The 24,163-nt window shown below is 35.4% G+C and overlaps 2 protein-coding genes across 4 annotated transcripts; one reads left to right on the top strand and one right to left on the bottom strand.

The window, feature by feature from the left end:
• Positions 1–1,460: 1,460 nt before the first annotated feature.
• cenpn (centromere protein N) lies at positions 1,461–8,355 on the bottom strand. The gene is made up of 10 exons (XM_084408748.1): positions 8,073–8,355; positions 7,412–7,457; positions 7,250–7,309; positions 7,021–7,094; positions 6,721–6,894; positions 6,450–6,551; positions 5,479–5,533; positions 3,721–3,830; positions 2,140–2,263; positions 1,461–1,872 (listed from the first exon to the last, which is right to left on the bottom strand). The coding sequence occupies exons 1-10, from the start codon at positions 8,241–8,243 to the stop codon at positions 1,751–1,753; spliced, it is 1,038 nt and encodes a 345-aa protein (XP_084264874.1). The 5' UTR covers positions 8,244–8,355; the 3' UTR covers positions 1,461–1,750.
• An 847-nt stretch (positions 8,356–9,202) lies between these two features.
• cmc2 (C-x(9)-C motif containing 2) lies at positions 9,203–21,187 on the top strand. Of its 3 annotated transcripts, XM_084409773.1 has the most exons (5): positions 9,203–9,541; positions 11,260–11,321; positions 17,049–17,119; positions 17,667–17,738; positions 20,384–21,187. In XM_084409773.1, the coding sequence occupies exons 2-5, from the start codon at positions 11,291–11,293 to the stop codon at positions 20,465–20,467; spliced, it is 258 nt and encodes an 85-aa protein (XP_084265899.1). In that variant the 5' UTR covers positions 9,203–9,541; positions 11,260–11,290; the 3' UTR covers positions 20,468–21,187. The 3 variants fall into 3 exon arrangements, with proteins under 3 accessions (XP_084265899.1, XP_084265901.1, XP_084265900.1); XM_084409775.1 differs by lacking the exon at positions 11,260–11,321 and having other exon boundaries at positions 16,996–17,119; XM_084409774.1 differs by lacking the exon at positions 11,260–11,321 and having other exon boundaries at positions 16,986–17,119.
• Positions 21,188–24,163: the final 2,976 nt, after the last annotated feature.

The following is a 24,163-nucleotide window of genomic DNA, read 5'->3' as shown; positions in this document are numbered from 1 at the left end:
GTAGCCTTCATGAAAGTTGGCCAGAAATAAATGGTTTATAGTTACATAAGTTTAAAATATTATTTTCATCACATACCGATTGTGTCGCTTCAGAAGACATTGATTCATCCACTAGTTGTATGGCTTACAATCAAGATTGCTTTTAGTGGTTTCTGAAGCGTCAACCTTTGAGTTACAATATCCACTTGCATTATATGGACTGACAAGAGATGGGCTAATTTTCAAAAAAAAAAAAAAAAAAAAAAAAAAAGGACTCATATATGAGAGAATTTTTATTTTGGAATGGAGTATCTCTTTCATTTTTCTCTTTAAGACCAAAATTGTGTTAACAGGTTTATAGCGTGGTTTCAACACATTTTCTCTACTCTTACATGGAAATGGAAGACAGTGACACATATGATTTCAAAACCAAGTTACCGGTTTTATTTTAGCAATGATGACTGTATGGTATTGTAAGGTTAACGTTTTTTTGTAAGGATCTAAGACACAAAGGGTAACTTCATTTTACAGTGTCCTTGTTACATATGTTACATGTACTTGCTGTAGTAATAAGAAATTGTGCATAATTACATGCAACTAAACCTAAACCAACCCCTTTTTCTAATGAATTGATATTACTCGGCAAAGACGTGAAACTCGCCGAGTGGTCAGGGGTGTTCACTGATATGCTCACTCAAAAATCGCTGAAAAAGATGCATTCCAACAGGCTTTATCGTAGTTTTTGTCCAACTCCATTGAGTTGTATTGAAAGAGCTGTGTGAGGTACAGTATTACTCCGCCGCTTCTTCTTCTGCGTATTCAATGAAATGCCAGTGGTTTGCTTGCAATTGGCAAAGGTGCATTATCGCCATCAACTGGGCTGGAGTGTCTATTATTCAAGCTCTCAACGGAAGAATCTACGGGTGTGAGACGTTTGGAAAAATAGGTCCACAGTTTTACAACTAATGGTAAAACACCTGTTGGAATGCATCTTTTTCAGCGATTTTTGAGTGAGCATACCAGTGAACACCCCTGACCACTCGGTGAGTTTCACGTCTTTGTAAACGAAAGTTTAATGTGTTTTAGGAAGGAATGTTCCAGTGCACCTAGACAACCATTGTGGGGGTGGGGGGGAAAGCGAAATAAACCTAAAATTCTCGGGACAGGAGCATGTGTCCAAATTTTAATCTTAACCGTTCTATTTCATCAGATACGATCTGTAAACAGGGCTTTAAGTGTAAAATACCGAACTTGTCCTTTAAATGTATAATTACACTGTAACAAGGATACTTTAATATAAAGCGTGAATGAAATTTGAATTTCCATTTTCAATATGTATCATTGAATCCTGTCATACAATATTGACCGCCTGATTGCATGTGCATGAAAGTAGGCTAAAGTCTGATTTTGTACCAATTTCTATAACTTTTTTTGTGCAATTGCACATTACACAGCTTGAAAAGGACTAAACTCAGATAGGTATATTAAAAAGAACTGTTATTAAAATGTTTTTAAAAATGTTTTTACTTTATTTAAAACAATGCTAAAATGACACTAAAAATAATACATGCTATATTTGCGTTTTATATATATAGGTTAATTGTAAAAAAATCGATCTGCTGGATCAGACTCGGGGATAATACTGATGACGCCAAGACTACACAAATGTCTTCTCTAACGTTCTCATCTTTGCAGGATGGAGGTGGCACAATATATTCTCATGTATGCACATCCTAGTTGAACTGATTTTCCTCAGCAACGTCAGTTGTCATCAGGCTCTCTGTGCTGATGCTTGGCTGGAAACACCAGGGCCTTTGTCTGTGATAACAAAATAATTCCTTCCCCTCTGAGTGATGGCAGACAACAGCGGAGTGACAGGACCTTCAGCCATGCCTGTCAAAAGAAATATGAAATAAATACTTTATTGACTGCAGTGAAGGAGAAAACAAGGAACTAGGTTCTAAAGTTTGTGTATGACTAAGAAGCATGGGCAATGCCAGACAATGCTTGTAACTACACATTGGTGATAGACAATTTTCAAGTAACAGCTCGAAACCACTATCAAATGAGTTTTATGTTCATATTCTGCCTGTCCTGTTTTATACAAGATAAGAGACTTGATTTTGACTTCAGTCAAAGGAAAGGATTTTGATTCCTCACCTGAAGCAGCACAGTGGCGTAAGGACTCTAACAGACTGCTGCTTGAGAACCTGACCACCCCTCTGAATAACTCTTCTTTGTTACTGAGGGTGTAGTTGCCATTTCCTTTGTACCTTGTCTCAAGCTGAGAGAAAACAGAGGATTAATGTACTAAAGCACATTTATAAATGTTAAAAAGCTTGTTTAGGTGTACATGTGGTTAAAGGTAGGGTAGGTAATAATTTTTCTAAAAAAAAAACATTCCAAATTTGTTTAAACTGTCTTTATATACCAATACATAATTAAAATGTAAGTACTCTGAAAAAGAAAATATAAAAATCGAGTGACTGTAGACCTTTTAATCTGCAATAAACACAGCTCATTATTTCCATTCACTCCCACCACCTCCCTTCTGAGCTCCTTCCAAAGCCACGCCCCCAAAACACATGAACGCGCGACGCCAAACGCTCAGGCTCAGCTGGAACAAGACGCATTTATTACCTGAGACGAGTGGAGAGGAAGGAGCGCAGTACATACAGTGACATCATGTCAGAATCACATGTAATAAAATACCTAACTTTATCACTATGAATATAAACAAATAATATTTCTTTTAGTACTCACTATCAAGCTAGCATATCGATAATGGTAAAGTTTCATTCGGTAACGAGCTATATTTATAAGGCAAAACTAAAAACAGGTTGCATTGATACACGTTTTTCCATTACCATCAGTTACACTGTGATGAAGGTGAATTTCGTGTAAGATTCATAACATATACGGTGTTTTGCATGTAAGAGTTTCCATGATGAAAACATTGTTGACTCTAATGAAGACTAACGTACACTCCGAATCCGGAGACAAGTACCGCATCGTCGGTTCGAGGACAGGTCCGGGGTTGAGGGCGAAGCAGAGGAGGTCGTTCAAGAGTGCGGGCAGGGTCCGAGGAAGTAGTTTTTGCCTTGTTTGCCTTCGCTGACTGCATGCAGGTGCTTTGAGCTGAATATTTCCGGGAACGGTGACATGTGATGAGTGCACGCAGGGCAGCGCGCGCAGTGGGGCTCGGGCACGAGACATGAAGGCATCTGATTGGTTCTTTACATTCGCACCGAATGGCAGTGATTGGTCAGAGTTTTTACTGTCCTGCAGCTGCTACAGAGGTCTGATTTTTTTCATTCCTTTTTCTAAACACATAATGTATTGACTACTATCAGGATGGAAGGACCATTTCACCCAGTATAAAAAAAAGTGTTTCTGAACAGGATTACCTACCCTACCTTTAAAGGTGCAGTAAGCGATTTCTGAAAAACGCTGTTGAAAGTGGATCAGACCGAGCACCAAAACACAATTGTAGCCAATCAGCAGTTAGGGGGCTATACACTCATTAGAGAGGAGGAGCCTGTATTGCATAGCGTGTTTGTGAATTTGGGGGCGGAGCTATAAAGATAGGGGTGTGTGTTTTGGTGATTTCAAATATCAACACCCTTTCTCAAAAAAATCACTGCACCTTTAATTCAAATTAAATATATGTAATTCTATGATACAAACAACTGATATTCAATCTAAAGGTGGTTATGTGAGATCAGAGGTTTCCACACTCACTCTATACACAGCGGTTTCTAGCTTTGGTGTAGCACCGTGTCCAAACGCCTCACAGGCCATCTGATGTCTTATCTCCTCATGTTCCCTGTGTTCCTTTCCAATACAGGGGTCTGTAAAAAGACCAGCAAAAATAATAACAAAATGGCATATAGATTATTTATAATTAAGTTGAAGGATAGGCTATATCATGCTTATTCACTAGGGATGTGACGGTGAGACAATTTTCAGTTTTTAACTGAACTAAATTATTTTTATTACTATTATTACAAAGGGCAAAACCCTTTTGCACATTTTATTTTATGAAAAATATTCAATAACTTCACTGTGACACACTGAACGGTCACCAAATTCAGTTCACACATCACTGCTCTCCTGCTGGTTAAACTACAAGTTAGTTTGATAAAAATGCATCAATTTTTATGATTTTTTATTATGAAACAAATCAATAACTTTACCGTTATACAGTAATGCCATCAAGTTCAGTAAGCAATTATCATGCAAATGCTATGGTTGTAACTAATATGTTTAGCTACGTACCACTACCAATATCATTTGTGTAAAGAATAGGCCTACTTATTTTTTATGTGCTACTACTTGCCAAACTTGGTGTTGTAGTATGACCAGTGGGAGACCATTGATGTGTAAGCTGAATTTGGTGACTCTACAGTGTGTAACATTAAAGTTAATGACTATTTTTTTTGGGCTATATTGCACTTTGCAGACGGTCGCTTCGGACTTGTCTCTAAGCCGCCTGCTCATAGAGATCAATTTATATTATTTAAAGCTTACGTTTTGAGGAAAATTGGGTTGTAGCTCATTATCTTCGTTACTATGATTGTAAATAGGTGTAATTTTTGTTTTAACAACGTTTAGCCCACGAGTGATCCGGGAAGTTCGAACCTGTGAATATATTGCCAACTTTACTGAACTCCTTGAAGCACACTGACTGCATTTCTTTATATTTGAGTCCAAGTTCAAACTCTATGAAACACTCCATTGTTAACATACGGAACTGTCTGAAACACTGCCAGCTAAAAGTGTCTGTCCGAGCTCACAACATATTTTGCGTGGGAACGCAAATATCTTTGCGAGGGAATGCAAAGTTTCTCGGGGGAACACAAACGTTTTGTGAGGGAAAGCAAAAGATTAATGTGTCAAATAATTCTCCCATCCCAAATTGTTTCCACAGAGACTGAATTAAATAATATTTAGCTACGGATTGATTGTATAGTCTCGCTGTTGTACATCTCACTAATGTAATTTACATCCGTTCTTAACTTCTGAAGCTCCATGAAGTTTAATATGGATCATCAAGAAAATAAAAAAATTGAAGATTTAGATCTTTGACCGCATTATTCCATTATGGTTATAAACTAGTGTGCTTTTGGTGTATGCCTTGGTTCAATATCCTGTTAAGGATATTATTACAAATTGCTGCATTTTTTCCCTAGCATTTTTGTTGATATCTTAATTCGCTGTGGCCTCGTCTCCAAAAAGCTCTACTGACCTGTAGGGAAGATGCCCATTTCTGTTCAGAAAAAGCAAGGATGTCCCTATAAACTCATTACTTTTTTATTTTAATTTAGCAAAATATTTGGAATTCACAATTAAATGTTTTTAAAAGGCACTGTAATTTATTTAACCTTGGCAAAACATAACATAAGCGGCAAAACTGTATAAATTGCCAGAGATTGTACCATATGTATTGTTCTGATTTTTGTGCATGTAAACGACATAAACATAAAAACATGTACATACGTGATGGAAGAGTGTTTCTTTCTTGTAGGATCCTTGAGTGAACATTTGGAAAAACCTGTAAGTGTGAAAAAAAAACAAAAAAACAACAACAACAAAAATCAGTACTTATCAAATAAGTTTAGTCTTTATGTAAGAAATATCAATCTTCAATCTGTAACAAATGTTAATTTGTTCAAATCTTACTTTGAAAAATCAAACACAATATGAATTCAGTTTGAGAACAAAATCCAATAGTGACATAGATGTTGTGTCCACCAAACAATGATACTGAGTGGGAGGGTCTCTTGATCCGAAAGTACATAGCATAGGAGACACATGGTTATGCCAGGTGTGAATGCTGTCATAGCTGCCCACTTATGATCAGAAACTATCACCCTCCATATGCATGCATGTGGTTAGAGCAGCACGAAATTTGAGAATCAATTTTTTTTTGTTTCAAATAGAGATCATTCTGAACTGACTAACAAAATAACAATTTACTAGAGGTTCTGACAAAATGTTAATTGCTGCAGTCTATTTAAAAATGTTTAATTAATTTGAATTATTATTATTATTTTTTTTATCAGTGAATTAATGCTTGAATGACTCATTAAGACTTCACTTGTTTCATTGCTGGATGAACATTTTTGAACTAATCTCTTGAATGATTCAATGACAAATATTTTTTTTTAAGAAGTCACTTGCTACCACCTAGTGATGTAACAATGTAATTCATACAAATCTTTTTTGAAGCGCCAAGTTACTTTCAAATGGTGATTTGCTCTTTTTTGATCACTACCAAAGACATCAGTTATTATATCCGAACAATAAACTTTTATACCAGTATTTATTTGATAATCACATGAGTTTTGAGCATAGAATGCTAAGATTATATCACATAATTCCTGATAAATCTAAATCAATCTTTCAGAAAGACATAAAAAATGACTGATATGCTGGATTTGCCCACAAGCTGCCAGTCGATAGGTTACCTGCTGATAACGTCTCAGAAGCAAGTCCCTCATTGCAGTGAGACTCTTGGTGCTCAGGAGGCCATCCTTTATAGAGCCATGTTTTGTGGCTATTACTAATGCCTAGGAAAATTAATAAACACCATTGAGATTTTACTTTTTTTGGGTGGGAAAATTATAATTATTAAATCTTTCAAGTATCAAGTTGCATCAGCATCTGGTTATACACTAAATTAAAATAAGTTATCCTAAAACAGCAAAGGAAGCAAAATGGAGATAGATCAAAAGTCACCTGACATAGAAAGATCTTGTGTTTGGCCATGAGGTTGGATATAAACACATAGGAAGTGTGTAGGTGGTGCACAACATAAGTTGGCTTAAGGTGGTTGGGTTTGCTGAAGTTGTCTCCCCAGGCAATCCGAATCCATAAAGCCTCATCCTCATGTTTCTTCATCTTAATGGAAATCTTGAAAAGCAAAATCAAAAGATTTTAGTCAATACGACTACTGAGTGTTATGCCATTTTGAATAGTTAAACTGAAAAAGTTGAGTTGGGTTTAAAACTTGAATGGCAAATGAAGTTGTGTAATTACATGACGAATGACCCCATGCAAATGTGCTTTAAACAGCTCTTTAAACTGTGTCAGCTCTACACAAACTGCATCATCTGTAGAGAAAAGGAAGGGGAACTATTTCAGACAATAATTTATATCTAAAGTAGTCAAAACAACCATATACTTAACGTACCAAACTGGGCTCATTGTGCATTCCTTCAAAATCTAATCAATTTAACAATGAAATGCATACATAAAACCCCCTTACCTTGTGCCTCAGTAAGCTGACATGCGTGCCAGATGCCTTGATCAGGGTTTTCTATATGATCTAATGGGGAAATTCAAATTCAGATATGGGGCCTGGGATTATTTACATTTAAATTTTAATACATGTTTAAAGAAAAAAATTAAAATAGGCCATTTCACTCACAGATCATTTCCAAATTAGTGACGTGCTTCAGGCTAAGTCTGCTCTCCTACAATAGATAGAGAGAGAGAGAGAGAGAGAGAGAGAGAGAGAGAGAGAGAGAGAGAGAGAGAGATTTACACAATCATATCTTTACGTTGATGTAAATCTACCTGTACGTTCTGATGGAGGTCCCAAGCAAGCGGCAACATTCTGATCTGAAAAATATTTTTTACAGTCTATGGTCCCAAACCATATTTAATTAGAAACATGTGTAACTGTTACATAAAAACAAGTTTTTTGTTTGTTTTTTTATTCATGACAGGTTTCAAAATAACGTTATGCAAATTCAAAAGTCTGCTGGATGACTATTTATCACTTACTAAATCCTTACTATGCTAGATATTGAAAACACACAACGATCTGACCTTTATGTTAAAACATTTGACCTAACCCAAACGCAGTAACGTTAGACAGATATTATGAAAGCTGTAAGTTTTCAGCCCAAAGTTACGTTTGGGTTAGGTAAAATGGGTTAACCTTACTTTCAAATTTGAATCTTGAATCGTTGTTTTCTTCAAGTATGGGAAAATAAAGACGGTAACTGTAGTATCCCATTTAATGATTTTGAAATAAAATGGTTTAAATAATAAACTATTATTTAATGGACATAACGTTATCTCACCTCACAGAAGCTGATGACATGTTCCACTATCATCCATTTGGGTCTCGTGTAATCCAGAGCGCGCAGCTGATCTGCTGATAAACAATTCCATCTCTTCAGAAGGTTTTCTATATTTCTGTTTGGTATTCTCCGGATTATCCGATATAAAACAGATCTGGCTTGTGCGTCCATTGTGTGGACAAAAGGTTTTTCCGTTAAAAGTTAATAGAACTTATCATATATTTTGTGTTTTTAGACGTTCAAAACAAACCGCCAGAAATCAAACAGATATCTGAACCGGAAGTTCCGGTCAACAGCGGGCGGGTGGTGACATAAAAGTCTGTCATGTGCAACACAACTACGTAGTGCGTTCAAGTCATGTCTTAATGATCGTATTTACAAGTTATTGCGAATGTTGAGGACACAGTTTAGTTTGTGCGCATTTAGTGTTCTGTTCAGAAAGAACAACGCTGAAGCTTGTCAGAAAACACTATTTGTTTAACCAGCATGCTACTAAACTACATGTCCCGTAATTCTCTGCGGTACTACTAAAATATTAATGAATTTTGAATATTCAGATGAAGCATAAGTTACATTCTTTGGCTCATCGTTATGTTGCATTAACTCTTTTTTTTTTTTTTTTTTTTTAGGTTAAAATTTTAAATAAATATAAAATTGTCCACAGCTAGTTCTTATCGTTCAGATCAAACTGACTAACAATTCATAGATTTGTTATTGAAGCAGTCTAAACGTTCAGATTTGTATTATTGACATTAGAAATAATTTAAATATGTTAGTAATATTATTTGATTGCATCATTATGTGTATCATTATTGTATTATTATATTGTTGTTATATTATACAATAATTATATTTCTCAAAAACAATATATATATATATATATATATATATATATATATTTATAATAATAATAATAATAATTATTATTATTATTATTATTATTATTATTATTTTAAAGACAAACAGAGGTCTGTTTGCATTAATCTCATTACAACTTGGCAGCAGAGGTCGTGAGATTTTGGATTTTGCGCGTCCACAAGGAAATAAAAGTCTTTTAGTTACTATTAATTTGATTGGTCGGCAAGGATAAGAACAAAGTGCTTGATTGGTTTCCATGGCTGTAAGTCAAAATACTTTTTCCGGAGGAGGGAACGCAATGCAATGCATAACATAGGGCACCACATAACATAATGGTTAGTTGAAAAGTGAGGGTTTTAAGGGTGTTTACTGCATTATCAAGTAAATATCTGACATCTCCGTGAGACCGCTGAGCAAAATACATTTCTGATTTTTTTGTTATTTGAGTGTCAATCAATGTCACTGTAAACACGTGAACTGTGCTGCCCTTCACGATCGTTTATATACTGTCTATGTTCACGATCTACAAACAACTGGATCGAAGTCATCATTGATATGCAGAGCTATCAATTCAGCTTCTGTTGTCAGATGAACCGTCTGTAAGGCTATTGGTGAGTTTATATTTTTTAATAATATTGTGTACACTTAGACAGTCAATTAACGTTACTAGGCTACAACATGTAGGCTAACTGACTGTCTGCCTCTACCATAGACTAAAAAAAATAGGCTTCTACCCATGTAACGTTAACTAGTAGTGCTAGGCTTTTTTTTTTTTTTTTTTTTTTTTAAATAACGGGGAACAATACAGAAAAACACATATGTAAAAATAACACCATAAAGCACCAAGTATAAAAGTATAAAGGGAAACAACATTAAACAAAATAATTTAAAATGATAATGACAGTGGGCCTAAACTTTAATTAGCCCACACTTCCCTTATGTTGTTCGTTATCCCGATAAGAAAATGTATAAGACAAAAATGTTTACGTGTATTATTATATGTACTGTATATTATAATATTATATTATTATATGTATAAGACAATGTCCACACTTTTTCCAGTCAAAAAGTTGTCCCAATACAATACTGCACGTCATATGTAATTGTAACAAGCTCTAAATGAAAAAGAGACCTACAGAGGATTCAGGTGTTCAGATCCTTTTTCATGTTTTTATTTTTTATTTTTTATGTTGCAGCCTTGTGCTAAAGTGCTTTAAATTATTTATTTTCACATCAATCTACACACCATGCACCATCCAGATTTGTGAATTGAAAAATAAGCATTTTAGCTTAAGGCTGTAACATAGCAACACAATGTGAAAAAAGGAAGGGGTCTGAATACTTTCTGAATCAACTGTAACACCAAAGTTAGGTTATGAAGGATGAGAGAAAAATTGACTGAAGAAAAAAGAATTGGTGAAGGTTTTGGTGTTTTAATAGTGTCCTGTAGAAGTATTACAAGCTCCCCTTAGAATAACATTTATAACAGTGGATAATTCTTTGGGAGTTACAAGGAAACTGAATTTAGATGGTAGATAAAAAAAAAATATATATATATATAAAAAATTTTTTATATATTTTTGTTGTTTCAGTATGTACAGATGAGGAGAAAGTTGTTTAAAAATGTAACTATGAACATTTTATATTTTATAAAGGATTTTAGCAGTAAATAGTTACAAATCAATAGAAAGGGCATCTGTGGCCATCTTGTGGTCAAAATGAATAGCACGTCACAAACTGTTGTGTCCCATTACAGCTTCTTGCAGGGTTTTCCAGCATTGAAAAATATTATGAACATTAAAATAAATAAATATTTGTCCTGCCAAAGCTTTATTTACTGCTGTGCTTATGAAGGGAGACCACCTTAAGGAAATTAAAACTGAATAAAAATCCCTTATTTCTATGATCAAACTTCTAACTTCACAATATTTGCTTTTGTATCAAATGCCCTTCCAATGAAGAAACATTCCAGGGATCTTAAGGTGGATTTACTCTTCAAAATTAGTAATAGAACATAATCGCTTATGGCAACAGGTGCTTAACCCTATATGGGATTAATTATAAAATCACACAGCTAAAAAAAAAAAAAGACTTTATATTTTACATATATTTAAGACCAAAATTACTTTAGGGCTTCCGTTTGAAATGTGTTGTTGTTCAGAGCTTCTGTCGAACATGGCAGAAAGTGTAACGTTGTAGTAACCAATGGTCCTGTATGCCACTTTTATCTTTTTATTTTTTATAAAAAATTTAAAAAGAGTGTATAAAATAAGCAAAAATACTGTATTAAGTGGATTAATATTAATACATTATTTTCCTTCTGTTGCAGGTAAGTGTCCCTGATTTCAGAGGATTTTAGAATGAGTGATGGGATGGGATGGGGAGGCTTCAGTATCCTTAATGTCATGTCAAATTGCTTTTCTGTTGTTAATTTATTTTATAATCAACCTATATTTGATTATTTTTAGTGTATCAGCATTCGCAGATAACTGAGCCAATTTGACTGATTTACAGAAGTTTGTCAGTTTTAGCCTTGTTAATGGATAATGCACAATACACGTTTTCTATTTTCAAATATGTTTGAGTGAATTTGGATTAATGGGATAACTCACTCAAAAAGACAAATTCTGTCAACTCCTTGCATTCATGTTCTAAAACCCACATGATTTTCATTCAACTACAGAACACAAATGAGGACATATTTAATTTTCTCTGATCATTTTTGTCCATCCATTGAAAGTCCATGCAACCAAAACGTTTACACATCAAAATGTACAAAGACATTGTAAAAGTAATCCGTATGAATTTAACTGATTAATCCAAGTCTTCTGAATTCATTTTGGGGGGAACTATTCTTTACATTTCGTATGTATAGTACTGTGAAAAAGTCTTAAAGGGATAGTTCATCCCAAAATTTTAATTAGCCCATGATGACGAAGTGGAGCAATGCGCTCGTGTAAGAAAAATATCCATATTTAAAACTTTGTAGACTAAAATAACTAACTTCCAGCAGATAATAATAATAATTCGTTACATTTATATAGCGCTTTTTCTGAGACCTCAAAGCGCTTTACATATGGAAGGGGGGAATCTCCTCAACCACCACCAATGTGCAGCATCCACTTGGATGATGCGACGGCAGCCATATTGCGCCAGAACGCCCACCACACACCAGCTTATTGGTGGAGAGAAGACAGTGATGAAGCCAATCAGTGTATGAGGATGATTAGGAGGCCATGATGGACAGAGGCCAAGGGGCAGATTTGGCCAGGATGCCGGGGTTACACCCCTACTCTTTTTCGAAGGACATCCTGGGATTTTTAATGACCACAGAGAGTCAGGACCTCGGTTTTACGTCTCATCCGAAGGACGGTGCTCTTTTGGCAGTATAGCGTCCCCGTCACTATACTGGGGCATTAGGACCCACACAGACCACAGGGTGAGCACCCCCTGCTGGCCTCGCTAACACCTCTTCCAGCAGCAACCTAGTTTTCCCAGGAGGTCTCCCATCCAGGTACTAACCAGGCTCAGCCCTGCTTAGCTTCAGTGGGCAACCAGTCTTGGGCTACAGGGTGATATGGCTGCTGGCAGATGGCCTACGCAAGTCGACTTAGCCAGAAAAGAGTAACACTTGACGATGCTTAATGATGTAGGTGTAGCGTAAGCTTTGACTTCTCTCGTGGTTCAAACAAACAGGGCTGGGCAACAAACTCAAGCTCATTTCAATCAATCTGACATTTCTCTTAAAAAATTGTTGTTTTAGACTTCTAATTCGTGACTGGTGTTTTGTTTTGCTCTAACCTCTGCGCTTCTGAGTTCGTCATTACGTTGTGCGTCAGGTCAAGTGTTACTCTTTCGCTGTAAATCGATGCGTACGACCGTCTGCCGGAAGCTAGTGATTTTAGTCGATAAAGTTTTAAATATGGATATTTTTCTTACACTAGCGCATCGCTTCACTTCAGAAGGCCTTAATTAAAGGATTCACTTTCAAAAATATTTTTGCTTATAATTTACTTACCCCGATGTCATCCAAGATATCCATGTCTTTCTTTCTTCAGTCGAAAAGAAATTAAGGTTTTTGAGGAAAACATTCCAGGATTTTCCCTCATATAATGGACTTCAATGGCAACCAACGGTTTGAAGGTCCAAATGTCTCAATGCAGCTTCAAAGTCTCTACAAGATCCCAGTCGAGAAATAAGGGTCTTATCTAGCGAAACGATTGGTCATTTAAAAAAAATAAAATAATAATATATATATATATACATACTTTTTAACCACAAATGCCCGTCTTGTACCATCTCTGAGATGCACCATGTATTACGTCATCATGTTGGAAAGGTCACGATTTTTTTTTTTTAAATAATAATAAATTAAAACAAAGATGTCGGATGATTTTGAAGTTGGAAGAGAAAATGAGATGGAATTTTTCGCCCCTTCCCTATACCTTTTTGAACCGTGATGATGCAATGCGTGGCACATCTCAGGGATGGTACATGACGAGCATTTGTGGTTAAAAAGTATATATTTATATGTATATATATATATATATATATATATATGTATATATGTATGTGTATGTATGTGTATATGTATATATGTGTATATATATATATATATATATATATATATATATATATATATATATATATATATATATATACACACACAGTGAGGAAAATAAGTATTTGAACACCCTGCTATTTTGCAAGTTCTCCCACTTAGAAATCATGGAGGGGTCTGAAATTGTCATCGTAGGTGCATGTCCACTGTGAGAGACATAATCTAAAAAAAAAAATCCAAAAATCACAATGTATGATTTTATAACTATTTATTTGTATGATACAGCTGCAAATAAGTATTTGAACACCTGAGAAAATCAATGTTAATATTTGGTACAGTAGCCTTTGTTTGCAATTACAGAGGTCAAACGTTTCCTGTAGTTTTTCACCAGGTTTGCACACACTGCAGGAGGGATTTTGGCCCACTCCTCCACTAGGCATGTGCCGGTATCACATTTTCATGCTGCGATTAATTGAGTGAGCTTTTATCACGGTATACAGTATTATCACAATATTTTAATTGCACATGAGAAACAAATGGATTGGGGGGTGTAAAAAATAAATAAAACTTGCATCACAAGGTGTAATTGTGATTGTCAAAACATTTTATTAAGTTTAGTGACAACATGTTACAATGATTACATGGTACAATGACTGGTAGGCTACTGTTTCTATTGCTTAACACAAATTTAACGATTTAAATTCAATACTTGGGATTTGATTTAAATCTTGATTCAATATTGACTAATTTTGGATAAATATTAGGAAGGCTACAGTAGATAGCCCACATGTTATTTTTTTCTCATGAAAAAAAAATATCTCACAAAATGCTATGTAACCATATAGAGCCCTATCAGCTGGTATTATTAAAGGTTACAAATAACTAATTAAATCAAATATAATGTGGTTTTCATTATAACAATTATGTAATGACACAAGTAAAAATATAATAAATATGTAAAAAAGTGCAGTGCACATATTCAGCAAAATACTCCTCTTTATCTATTTGTTTTAGTCATCTAACATGCTGCTGGTCATTAAATGGTTTAAATGTAACATTATGTGACACAATTGTTCTGTTTCATATCAAAAGTAACCTGCTCTGTCTTGTTTGTCGGTCTTCGTGTCCTCTTTGCTCCGCGATTTTTCTCTGCGTGAGAAAACGGATGTGTGGCGTGAGCGTGTGAAGAGTCTCGCGCTGAATGCGTCGAGTTGGCAGCTCTGCTTTTAGAAGCGGGATGGATCCGGACAGTTCGGCGGCGGCCATAGACTGTATGCGGCTGCGTTCCTCCTTCCACCATGCTGCTTCTCCATGTGAGGACTGTTTACATTAGACTAGAAGTGCGCACCGGCCGCATGCTTATACACGTGGCGATTGTTTACATCAGAGTGCGCACGTGTTTCGCGCAGCATATACGCAGTGTTTGTTTAAGCGGTTGATGGAAAATAAGCTATAATGCGCGTTCTAAAAATCTAAATTCGGATTATTATTTTTCGCGGTATTTTTAAGTGCCCGCGATAACAATATCGTGCATATTCATTACCGCGATTTATCGCATTACCAAATACCGGCACATGCCTATCCTCCACACAGATCTTCTCTAGATCAGTCAGGTTTCTGGGCTGTCGCTGAGAAACACGGAGTTTGAGCTCCCTCCAAAGATTCTCTATTGGGTTTAGGTCTGGAGACTGGCTAGGCCACGCCAGAACCTCGATATGCTTCTTACAGAGCCACTCCTTGGTTATCCTGGCTGTGTGCTTCGGGTCATTGTCATGTTGGAAGACCCAGCCTCGACCCATCTTCAATGCTCTAACTGAGGGAAGGAGGTTGTTCCCCAAAATCTCGCAATACATGGCCCCGGTCATCCTCTCCTTAATACAGTGCAGTCGCCCTGTCCCATGTGCAGAAAAACACCCCCAAAGCATGATGCTACCACCCCCATGCTTCACAGTAGGGATGGTGTTCTTGGGATGGTACTCATCATTCTTCTTCCTCCAAACACGTTTAGTGGAATTATGACCAAAAAGTTCTATTTTGGTCTCATCTGACCACATGACTTTCTCCCATGACTCCTCTGGATCATCCAAATGGTCATTGGCAAACTTAAGACGGGCCTTGACACGTGCTGGTTTAAGCAGGGGAACCTTCCGTGCCATGCATGATTTCAAACCATGACGTCTTAGTGTATTACCAACAGTAACCTTGGAAACGGTGGTCCCAGCTCTTTTCAGGTCGTTGACCAGCTCCTCCCGTGTAGTTCTGGGCTGATTTCTCACCTTTCTTAGGATCATTGAGACCCCACGAGGTGAGATCTTGCATGGAGCCCCAGTCCGAGGGAGACTGACAGTCATGTTTAGCTTCTTCCATTTTCTAATGATTGCTCCAACAGTGGACCTTTTTTCACCAAGCTGCTTGGCAATTTCCCCGTAGCCCTTTCCAGCCTTGTGGAGGTGTACAATTTTGTCTCTAGTGTCTTTGGACAGCTCTTTGGTCTTGGCCATGTTAGTAGTTGGATTCTTACTGATTGTATGGGGTGGACAGGTGTCTTTATGCAGCTAACGACCTCAAACAGGTGCATCTAATTTAGGATAATAAATGGAGTGGAGGTGGACATTTTAAAGGCAGACTAACAGGTCTTTGAGGGTCAGAATTCTAGCTGATAGACAGATGTTCAAATACTTATTTGCAGCTGTATCGTACAAATAAATAGTTAAAAAATCATATATTGTGATTTCTGGATTTTTTTTTTAGATTATGTCACTAACAGTGGACATGCACCTACGATAACAATTTCAGACCCCTCCATGATTTCCAAGTGGGAGAACTTGCAAAATAGCAGGGTGTTCAAATACTTATTTTCCTCACGATATATATATATATATATATATATATATATATATAATAATAATAATAATAATAATAATAATAATAATTATTATTATTATTATTATTATTATTATTATTATTATTATTATTATTTTATTTTTTTTTTTTTGCAAGAAAATGACCGATCGTTATTTCTCGACTGGGATCATGTAGAGACTTTGAAGCTGCATTGAGACGGACATTTAAACCTTCAAACCGTTGGTTGCCAATGAAGTCCATTATATGAAGAAAAATCCTGGAATGTTTTCCTCAAAAAACTTAATTTCTTTTCTTCTGAGCTTGGAAGAGCCAGGACATGTTTTAATATAACTCCGATTGTATTCGTCTGAAAGAAGAATGTAATATACACCTAGGATGACTTGAGGGTGAGTAAATCATGGGCTAATTAAAATTTTTGGGTAAACTATCCCTTGACCATTAGTCCCCACACCATCATAAAATCTGGGATTACATGAACGGACAGCATAAATCCATAGAAGGACTATGAAGAACTATGACAACTTCTCCAAAATGCTTCAAATACCTTAAATGCAGTACTGTGAAAAGTTTTAGGCATTTACTCTTTATTTTTTCCTTTCTTCATGGCGGCCTTGCTTTAACAATGATAGTCACCCGCAGGGCAAGTGGTGTCACAGTTTAAGACATACAGCCTTAACTCAGGATGCATCCGGATCTGTCACCCCATCTGCATACTGACGAGTGCAATCAGTTTATAACACTTCTCAAACAGTGCCACAAAGAGGTTTGGAAATCTACTCATGCAAACATGCCTTTTCCTCAAATGTACAATCCACAGATGATTCAGTGGTTAACTGTCATTTGAATAATAGTTTTGTGAATGCAGAAAAACAAAAAAAGAAAACTCATGATTTACATTTAACCTCATGTCATTCCAAACCTGTATGATTTTCTTCTGTGGACTGAAAAAGGAGAACATCTGAAGAATTTCAACACCATATTAACTCCTTTTGTGTTCTTTGGAAGAAAGTCATACAGGTAAGATATGAGGGTAAGTAAACAATAACATAATATTGTTTTTTGTTGTTGTTGTTGAGTAAACTATTGTTTTAAACCTGTATTATACGTTAAAGCACTTTTGTTTGTACACTTTAAAAGTTTTAAATGTCTGTACGCATTTGTGGATTGTACTATTTATTCTGGGTATATCTCTGTTTTCTGTCTTCAGATAATCTGTTATAAAACCTGTGCACTAATTAAAAAAAGTGTGCAAAACATCTTTTTATTTGAAAACAGGCATGCAAGTAATTAATGACTTTCTCTGCCTTCAGCATAACGTCCTCAGGTTCTTTGGCACATGTAATGAAATGGACCGTGCAATGCGTGATTGTCTCAAGAAAGAGGTGAGGACAGCATTGTGTTCATTATGAGTTCCTGTTGCTTTATTGTTAGAGCATAGATCATTGGTTTGAGAACACATACTGAAAACCTTCTATACACTAAAAATAAGTTTGGATAAAATACCTAATTTACACCAGGTAATACACTGCATTAGTAATTGCTAACAAAAAATGAATTAATTAATGCGTTACTATGTTTAGATGAGTGAATGTGTGTTAATCCTACTTCTTATCAAATTGTTTAGTCTGTATTGTTTACTGTATATTTTAGGTGATTTAAAAAAAGTTGAGTCTTAAATCGTCTTCAGTTATCATTATCATGCTGTTCTAAACTGGTTTTCTTTCTTCTGCAAAACACAAAAGAATATATTTGAAGAAAGAAACAGCTGTTTTTGTCAATAAGGTCAACAAGACACAAAAATTTCAAGCTCCAAAAAGCACATAAAGGCATTGAAAAGAAATTGGAAAAAAAATTAATCTTCTGATATGATCAGTTTGTATGATGACCAGATCGCTATTTATGCCTTTATTCACATTCAAACTAACCAAAATCACTGATCAGCGCACGCATACACAGACTAGATAAAATACGTCGACACAAACCTCTTCACACTACAGTCAAAGCAACCAAGATATTGCTTGGAGGTCTCCATCAAATGGCGGCTTCAAGCTATTCTTTGTTTTAAATGATTCAGTAAATCGTAATGTCAAGTGCCAAATTTTATGCAGAATGCACAAATGTACTGTAAATAGGAACAACACTGCAATAAATGTTGAAAAGCACTGTAATAGTTTTTTATTTTTTTTTTTATTTTTTTTTTTATGATTTTGGGGGGGCCCCAAAGGGTGGTTTTGATTAGGGCCCCAAAATAAAGTTTATTTTTACATAATATATGTGTGTGTAGACTGTGTATAATTATTTTGTATATATAAAAACACACATATGCATGTATATATTTAAGAAATATTTGCATGTATACTATATATTTGTATATAATTTTTATATATAAATAACATTCTTTTTCTTAAATATATACATGCATGTGTGTGTAATTTTTTATATATATATATATATATATATATATATATATACACACAAAATAATTATACAAAGTCTACACATATATATTATGTAAAAACAAACTTTTATTTTGGATGCAATTAATTGTTTCACAGCCCTACTATATATGTATTTGTTTAAAAGCAGAGGCTCTTTTTTTATATGGACTTTACATATAAACTCATATAGAAATGGGTTTACATATTCACAAAATATTCTAGGAGCCATTAATGTTTTGTGAAAATTATCAAAAATGCTGGTTCTGGCTAGCAACTTTAATAAAAGTAAAAAATAAAATGCTGGAAGGGAAAGAGTTGATACTAGAGCTGTGTCCGAAACTGCTCCCTATCCATTATATAGTGCACTATATCGGGTGTCGGCCATTTTGTAGTGGTGTCCAAATTCTGAGTGAATGACATCATTCTCTACATTCGTTTACTATTTTTACCCACAATCCTCTCTGAATTCGAGTGTACATTCGATGCACACTTGCTGAAGCACTATTTCCCACAATCCAATGCGGAGAGGACTGAGCGCGAGTGAAAGTGCGGGAGAGAGCAAGTTTAAACCAGAGATTACTTTACAGCTTTCTTATTTCTTATTCTTATTTATATATAACATTTATTTCATGCTAGTTCTATTATTATTATTATTATTATTATTTATTAACCTTTTTTTTTTATTAATCATTACTTGAATAAAACATATTAAAATATTGAGATAATATTATACAGATGAATTTAAAAATTAAATGAAATTATATTTATAAGGTAAATTAAATAGGTAGCCTATATCATTTTTTTTTTTATTATTAAAATATATTATTTAGGCATTAACTCAATTAATGTGTTTTACTAACAGCCAGGTGTTTTACTAACAGCCAGGTGTTTTAATAATTTGTGGCATTGTTGTTAACTCGTTAAACTGTAAGGAAGAGATGATAATTTGGTGGATGATTTAAAAAAATATCCGTTAATCATCTGTAGGTAGCGTATTCATACGAATGTAATAATCATAACGGTTGCCTGAGGGCGCTCAATGACCACGTCATCTGTGCGTGAGAGTTTCTAACAATTTCAATCGATGCAACTACAAAGCTGGCACGGAGGTATATATAATTACAAAAAGTCATTATGATTGTTGTTGTTATTGTTATTGTTATTTTATAAAGTAAGTAACATGTAAGATTAAAGGACTTTTATCACTATGTGTGACGAAGCCGTTTCTGCGACAGCTCCTGCTCCGACGCACTGTGTATACATCAGCATCCGATGGTCCGAATTCACTCACTTTATTTCGTTCACTCCTTGCAGATATAGCACACTCAAATTTAGGTGTGAACAATTCATTAGGTATAGTTATCCATTCAGATCAGATTGTCCATGATGGGAATAAATGAATAAACATATGTTAATTGTCAACTGTAACTTAAACTATTTTCAGTGTAGAAATCATTTTACCTGAGGACTTAGATTCAATAGAAATCAATAGATTTGTGGAATTGGCCAAGTGAAGCTTGAAAAATGAATGCTCTGACTTATCTAGTTGTCTTGGGCTAAATCATTTGTCTCTCTATTTGTCCACACAGTATCACACAAAGAGGGAGCTCAGCAAAGCCCATGCTGAAGAAATGAGACGCCGTTTAAATGAACAACCAAAAGAGCATCCCTAATATCAAGATGGATTTCTTGGCGTACAGACCTATGGCCGACTGGAAATATCTGCTGGTATTCCTAGTGTGCCTAGACCCTTTAAATCTGGAAGACTTTTCTCTGAGGATATGTAGATTCAATTAAATAAATGTATTTATTATACACCTTGCAGTAAATGAGGCAACAGAGCGATTTAATGATGTTTAATTGCTGGTGGCTAGTTTGACTTGTGAATTTACAGCTCCAACTTAAAATATGAGCTGTATGTTCCCAAAATGTGGCCTACTAATTTGAGAAAGTGGGTCTGAAATGATGTCAAAATTGTGATTTTTATTTTATTTTAAACAATTAACATTGTCACTTATTGATTATTTGCAACTTCTCTACATTAAGATATTTTCATTTAGAGAAAACTAATTACTAAAGAGCCTACATTTTCCAATCAATTGAATTTTTCACAAGTGTACTCCAGTCTAAGTGTAGAAACAACTCAAAGATAATCCAGAGAAATGGGATGCACCTGTACGGTGGCTCAGTAGTGCACAACACAACGCAATTTAAAAAGCAAACATAAGTTCACAACGCAACGAAATCAAGCCACAACACAAAGGAAACAAGACACAACACAGTGAAAATGCTTCTTTTTTTTTTTGTGAAAGACAATTATATGTTGTAGTTCCTGTAAAGGTCTATCATCTTTGAGTTTTTGAGGGGGAAAATAAATTTACAATTTGACTTTTCATTTTGTTAATGTCACCTTTTGTGTGCAGGCAGCTGGATGGAAAGGGTAACACATTACATCAATTCAACTCTACACTATTGAGTTAAAATACAGTATTCTGTAATTGTGATGTAATTAGGAAGCTACTGCATGTATTTATGCTGTGAACTCGTGAGTTAATTCAAACTAAGGTACAGATGGATAAGGTATGTAGATACACATGAAGTACACTTTAGTACAATCTTGATACACTTTATTTTACATAGCTTATCCCTGTGTAATATTTTGTAAAAGTAATGTAATTAGGAAGCTACTACATGTATTTATGCTGTGAATAGTGTTATATCGAGCGAGTTTTATCCGCTTTGCACCAAAAGCAGTTGAACAGTCAAACCAATTTCGGCACATCCGACTTATGCCTACTCCAGCTCACAGCAATTCATGTGGAAAGAGGAGGAAGAGAAGCTATTTTTTTTACCATTTTACCTTCAGGTGGGATCGTCTGTGCTCATGCAGAACCCATGTGAGCAGCAATGAGTGGTGGCAAGAATGATGCTCTTCTGATGTAGCAGTGGTTTGTGAGAAAAAAATCATTTAAACAATCTGGATCTGGATCTCCCTGTTACACTAACAGCTGTGTAACCGACTTTGACCGTTACATAGGTGAAACAGCCCTTGTGTAACTGCTGGCTTTTTTACACCTTAGTAACATATTTAAGTACGTTTTGTTACATTGTGTAGTACTAAGTACTTTCTTATATAATTACATTGTACCAAGTCGGTAACACGTATGTAACCGACCCGGCTTGTTACATATGTGTAACAGTAGCTGCCTATTACATGTGTGTAATTACAATGTGTAAATACAGGCTGTTCCATAACTTAATTACATGTTAAGTACATGTAGTTGCATGTTATTACAACATCTACTACTAAGTACTTAATTAGGTAATTAATCTGTCTCACGGACACCGTAAAACAAAGTTTTACCGGGTAGGATTAGAATTTGGTTGAGGATTAGTTTCATGTAATTATGCATAATTTACTATTATTACTATGGTAAGTACATGTAACATATGTAACAAGGACACTGTAAAATAAAGTGTTACCCTGACTTACTACAGGTGAAATTGTGACATACCTCCCTGTATGTACAGAACACAATTTATTTTCATAAAAAATTACTGTAATTCACCTAAAGTTTTTTTTTTTTTCATGTTCCAAAGCTTGTAGTATGTTCCCAGTGACCAGACTGATTTACTACAGGTGAATAATGCAAAATTTCTGGTCAGTCTAGGAACGTACTTCAACCACTGGAACATGGATTATATTTGGTTTTTTTTTTCTAGAAATTCGTTTGCACATGCATTCAGGGAGGTATTTGCAACTTGTCACCTGTAGTAAGTCAGTCTGGTCATTGGGAACATACTACAAGCTTTGGAACATAAAAAAAAAAAAAAAAAAAACCTTACCTGAGTTACAGTATTTACATTTTTCAAAAAGATTTTTTTTGCTTGTGTACAAGCAAGATATATATATATATTAATTGCACAAATTGTGCAATTAATTAGTTAATTTTTTTAATCGATTCCCAGCCCTAATATATATATATATATATATATATATATATATATATATATATATTAGGGCTGGGAATCGATTAAAAAAATTAACTAATTAATTGCACAATTTGCTGTAATTAATTGCATTTCCCCCAAGCTTGTAATCATCAATATTTAAACTTAGAATCACCTAATTAAATTAAACAACACAGGAAAAAAAAGGTACAGAAAATAGCCCTATATTAAACATAAATATATTATTATTTTTCAATAATCAATCAACAATCAATTTAACAGATTTTTATTTTTATTTTTGACTAATTATCAAAATAAAATATCGTCCTACAAAGCTATTATTACCAAAGCATGTGATCAGAGCAGGTAATTTTACCATTGTTGCCCAGCATGGCTATACCAGCTCAGCAAACAGAAGTCTACTACAGAGAAATTTCACGTTGGACTTTACTTCTCCAGTGCGTGATCGGTACGTGATTGAAGCGTTTGGGCCGTTAACAACAGAGCAGAGCGCAGCGCAAACAGGGAGCGGAACATTGAGCGGAACATTGAGCAGAGAGCGCAGCAGCGCACCGACAAACACACACACAGGGAACGGAGACCGCGGCACACACACGGAGAGAATGAAACCTGATCGCCGAACAGGGAGGGGCGGGATGGCATATTTTCGGCCTTTTCAATAGCAGCCGCAACAGGAAATCATTAAAACGAGGCAAAAAAAAGTGCTGCATTATTATTATTTTTTTACGCGTTAAACATTTAAACGCGTTAAACATTTCAAATTAATTGCAAAGATTAACGCGTTAATTCCCCCAGCCCTAGTATATATATATGTATGTGCAGGGTGCGATTTGCCGGGGGGATGCGTGGGATTTCCCCCTTTCTGGTCAATGTATCCCTGCCTCTGCTTATTTATTTTTATCCCCCCCTCAAAGTGATCAGTGCTACTACACTAGTGGCGAGACGGATCACAAAACTTATCACGGATCCGTGGTTTCATTAAAGTCAATTTTATTTTAAAATGCGCTACTTTGGCTGGCTCTGATATTGAGAATGAGGAGATGTCGTCACGCCACAGCGCCCCCGCCCTCAGAGACCGCGTCATCCTCCCCTTTCCGCCATTTTGGGAGGATACCCGCCAGCACCGTTCATTGTTTGTATTGGTAGTAGCTTGGTAGTGGTTGTCGCACTATTTTAGAATGCCTGGAAAACACTGCTGTGTAAAAAACTGCTCCAGTGTCTCACACGATCGTCATGGAAACCGTAGGAACCATGTGTTACAGTTTTTTCATATTTTAAAATTTAAGTAAAAAAAAAAAAAAAAATTTTGTTTGGCATTGGTAGTAAGTTTCTCCCTGTAAGGACCCTTCTCTTTTGCCGCATTCTTCTCCATTTCTTCTTAATTTTGTCGTAATTTC

The sequence above is a fragment of the Rutilus rutilus genome, assembly GCF_951802725.1.
Source record: "Rutilus rutilus genome assembly, chromosome: 5".
Classification (NCBI taxonomy): domain Eukaryota; kingdom Metazoa; phylum Chordata; class Actinopteri; order Cypriniformes; family Leuciscidae; genus Rutilus; species Rutilus rutilus.
The sequence above is the reverse complement of the archived record's forward strand: the minus strand, read 5'-3'. Positions and strand labels throughout refer to the sequence as shown.

Excerpts from the sequence above, each read along its gene's own strand:
- cenpn (XM_084408748.1), bottom strand. The coding sequence starts at position 8,243 with ATGGACGCACAAGCCAGATCTGTTTTATATCGGATAATCCGGAGAATA. Across the intron at positions 7,458-8,072 it reads ATGTCATCAGCTTCTGTGAG|GAGAGCAGACTTAGCCTGAA; the intron begins GTGAGATAACGT and ends TATCTATTGTAG. Across the intron at positions 1,873-2,139 it reads ACGCCACTGTGCTGCTTCAG|GCATGGCTGAAGGTCCTGTC; the intron begins GTGAGGAATCAA and ends TTCTTTTGACAG.
- cmc2 (XM_084409773.1), top strand. The coding sequence starts at position 11,291 with ATGAGTGATGGGATGGGATGGGGAGGCTTCA. Across the intron at positions 11,322-17,048 it reads GATGGGATGGGGAGGCTTCA|ATCTGTCACCCCATCTGCAT; the intron begins GTATCCTTAATG and ends GGATGCATCCGG. Across the intron at positions 17,739-20,383 it reads GTGATTGTCTCAAGAAAGAG|TATCACACAAAGAGGGAGCT; the intron begins GTGAGGACAGCA and ends TTGTCCACACAG.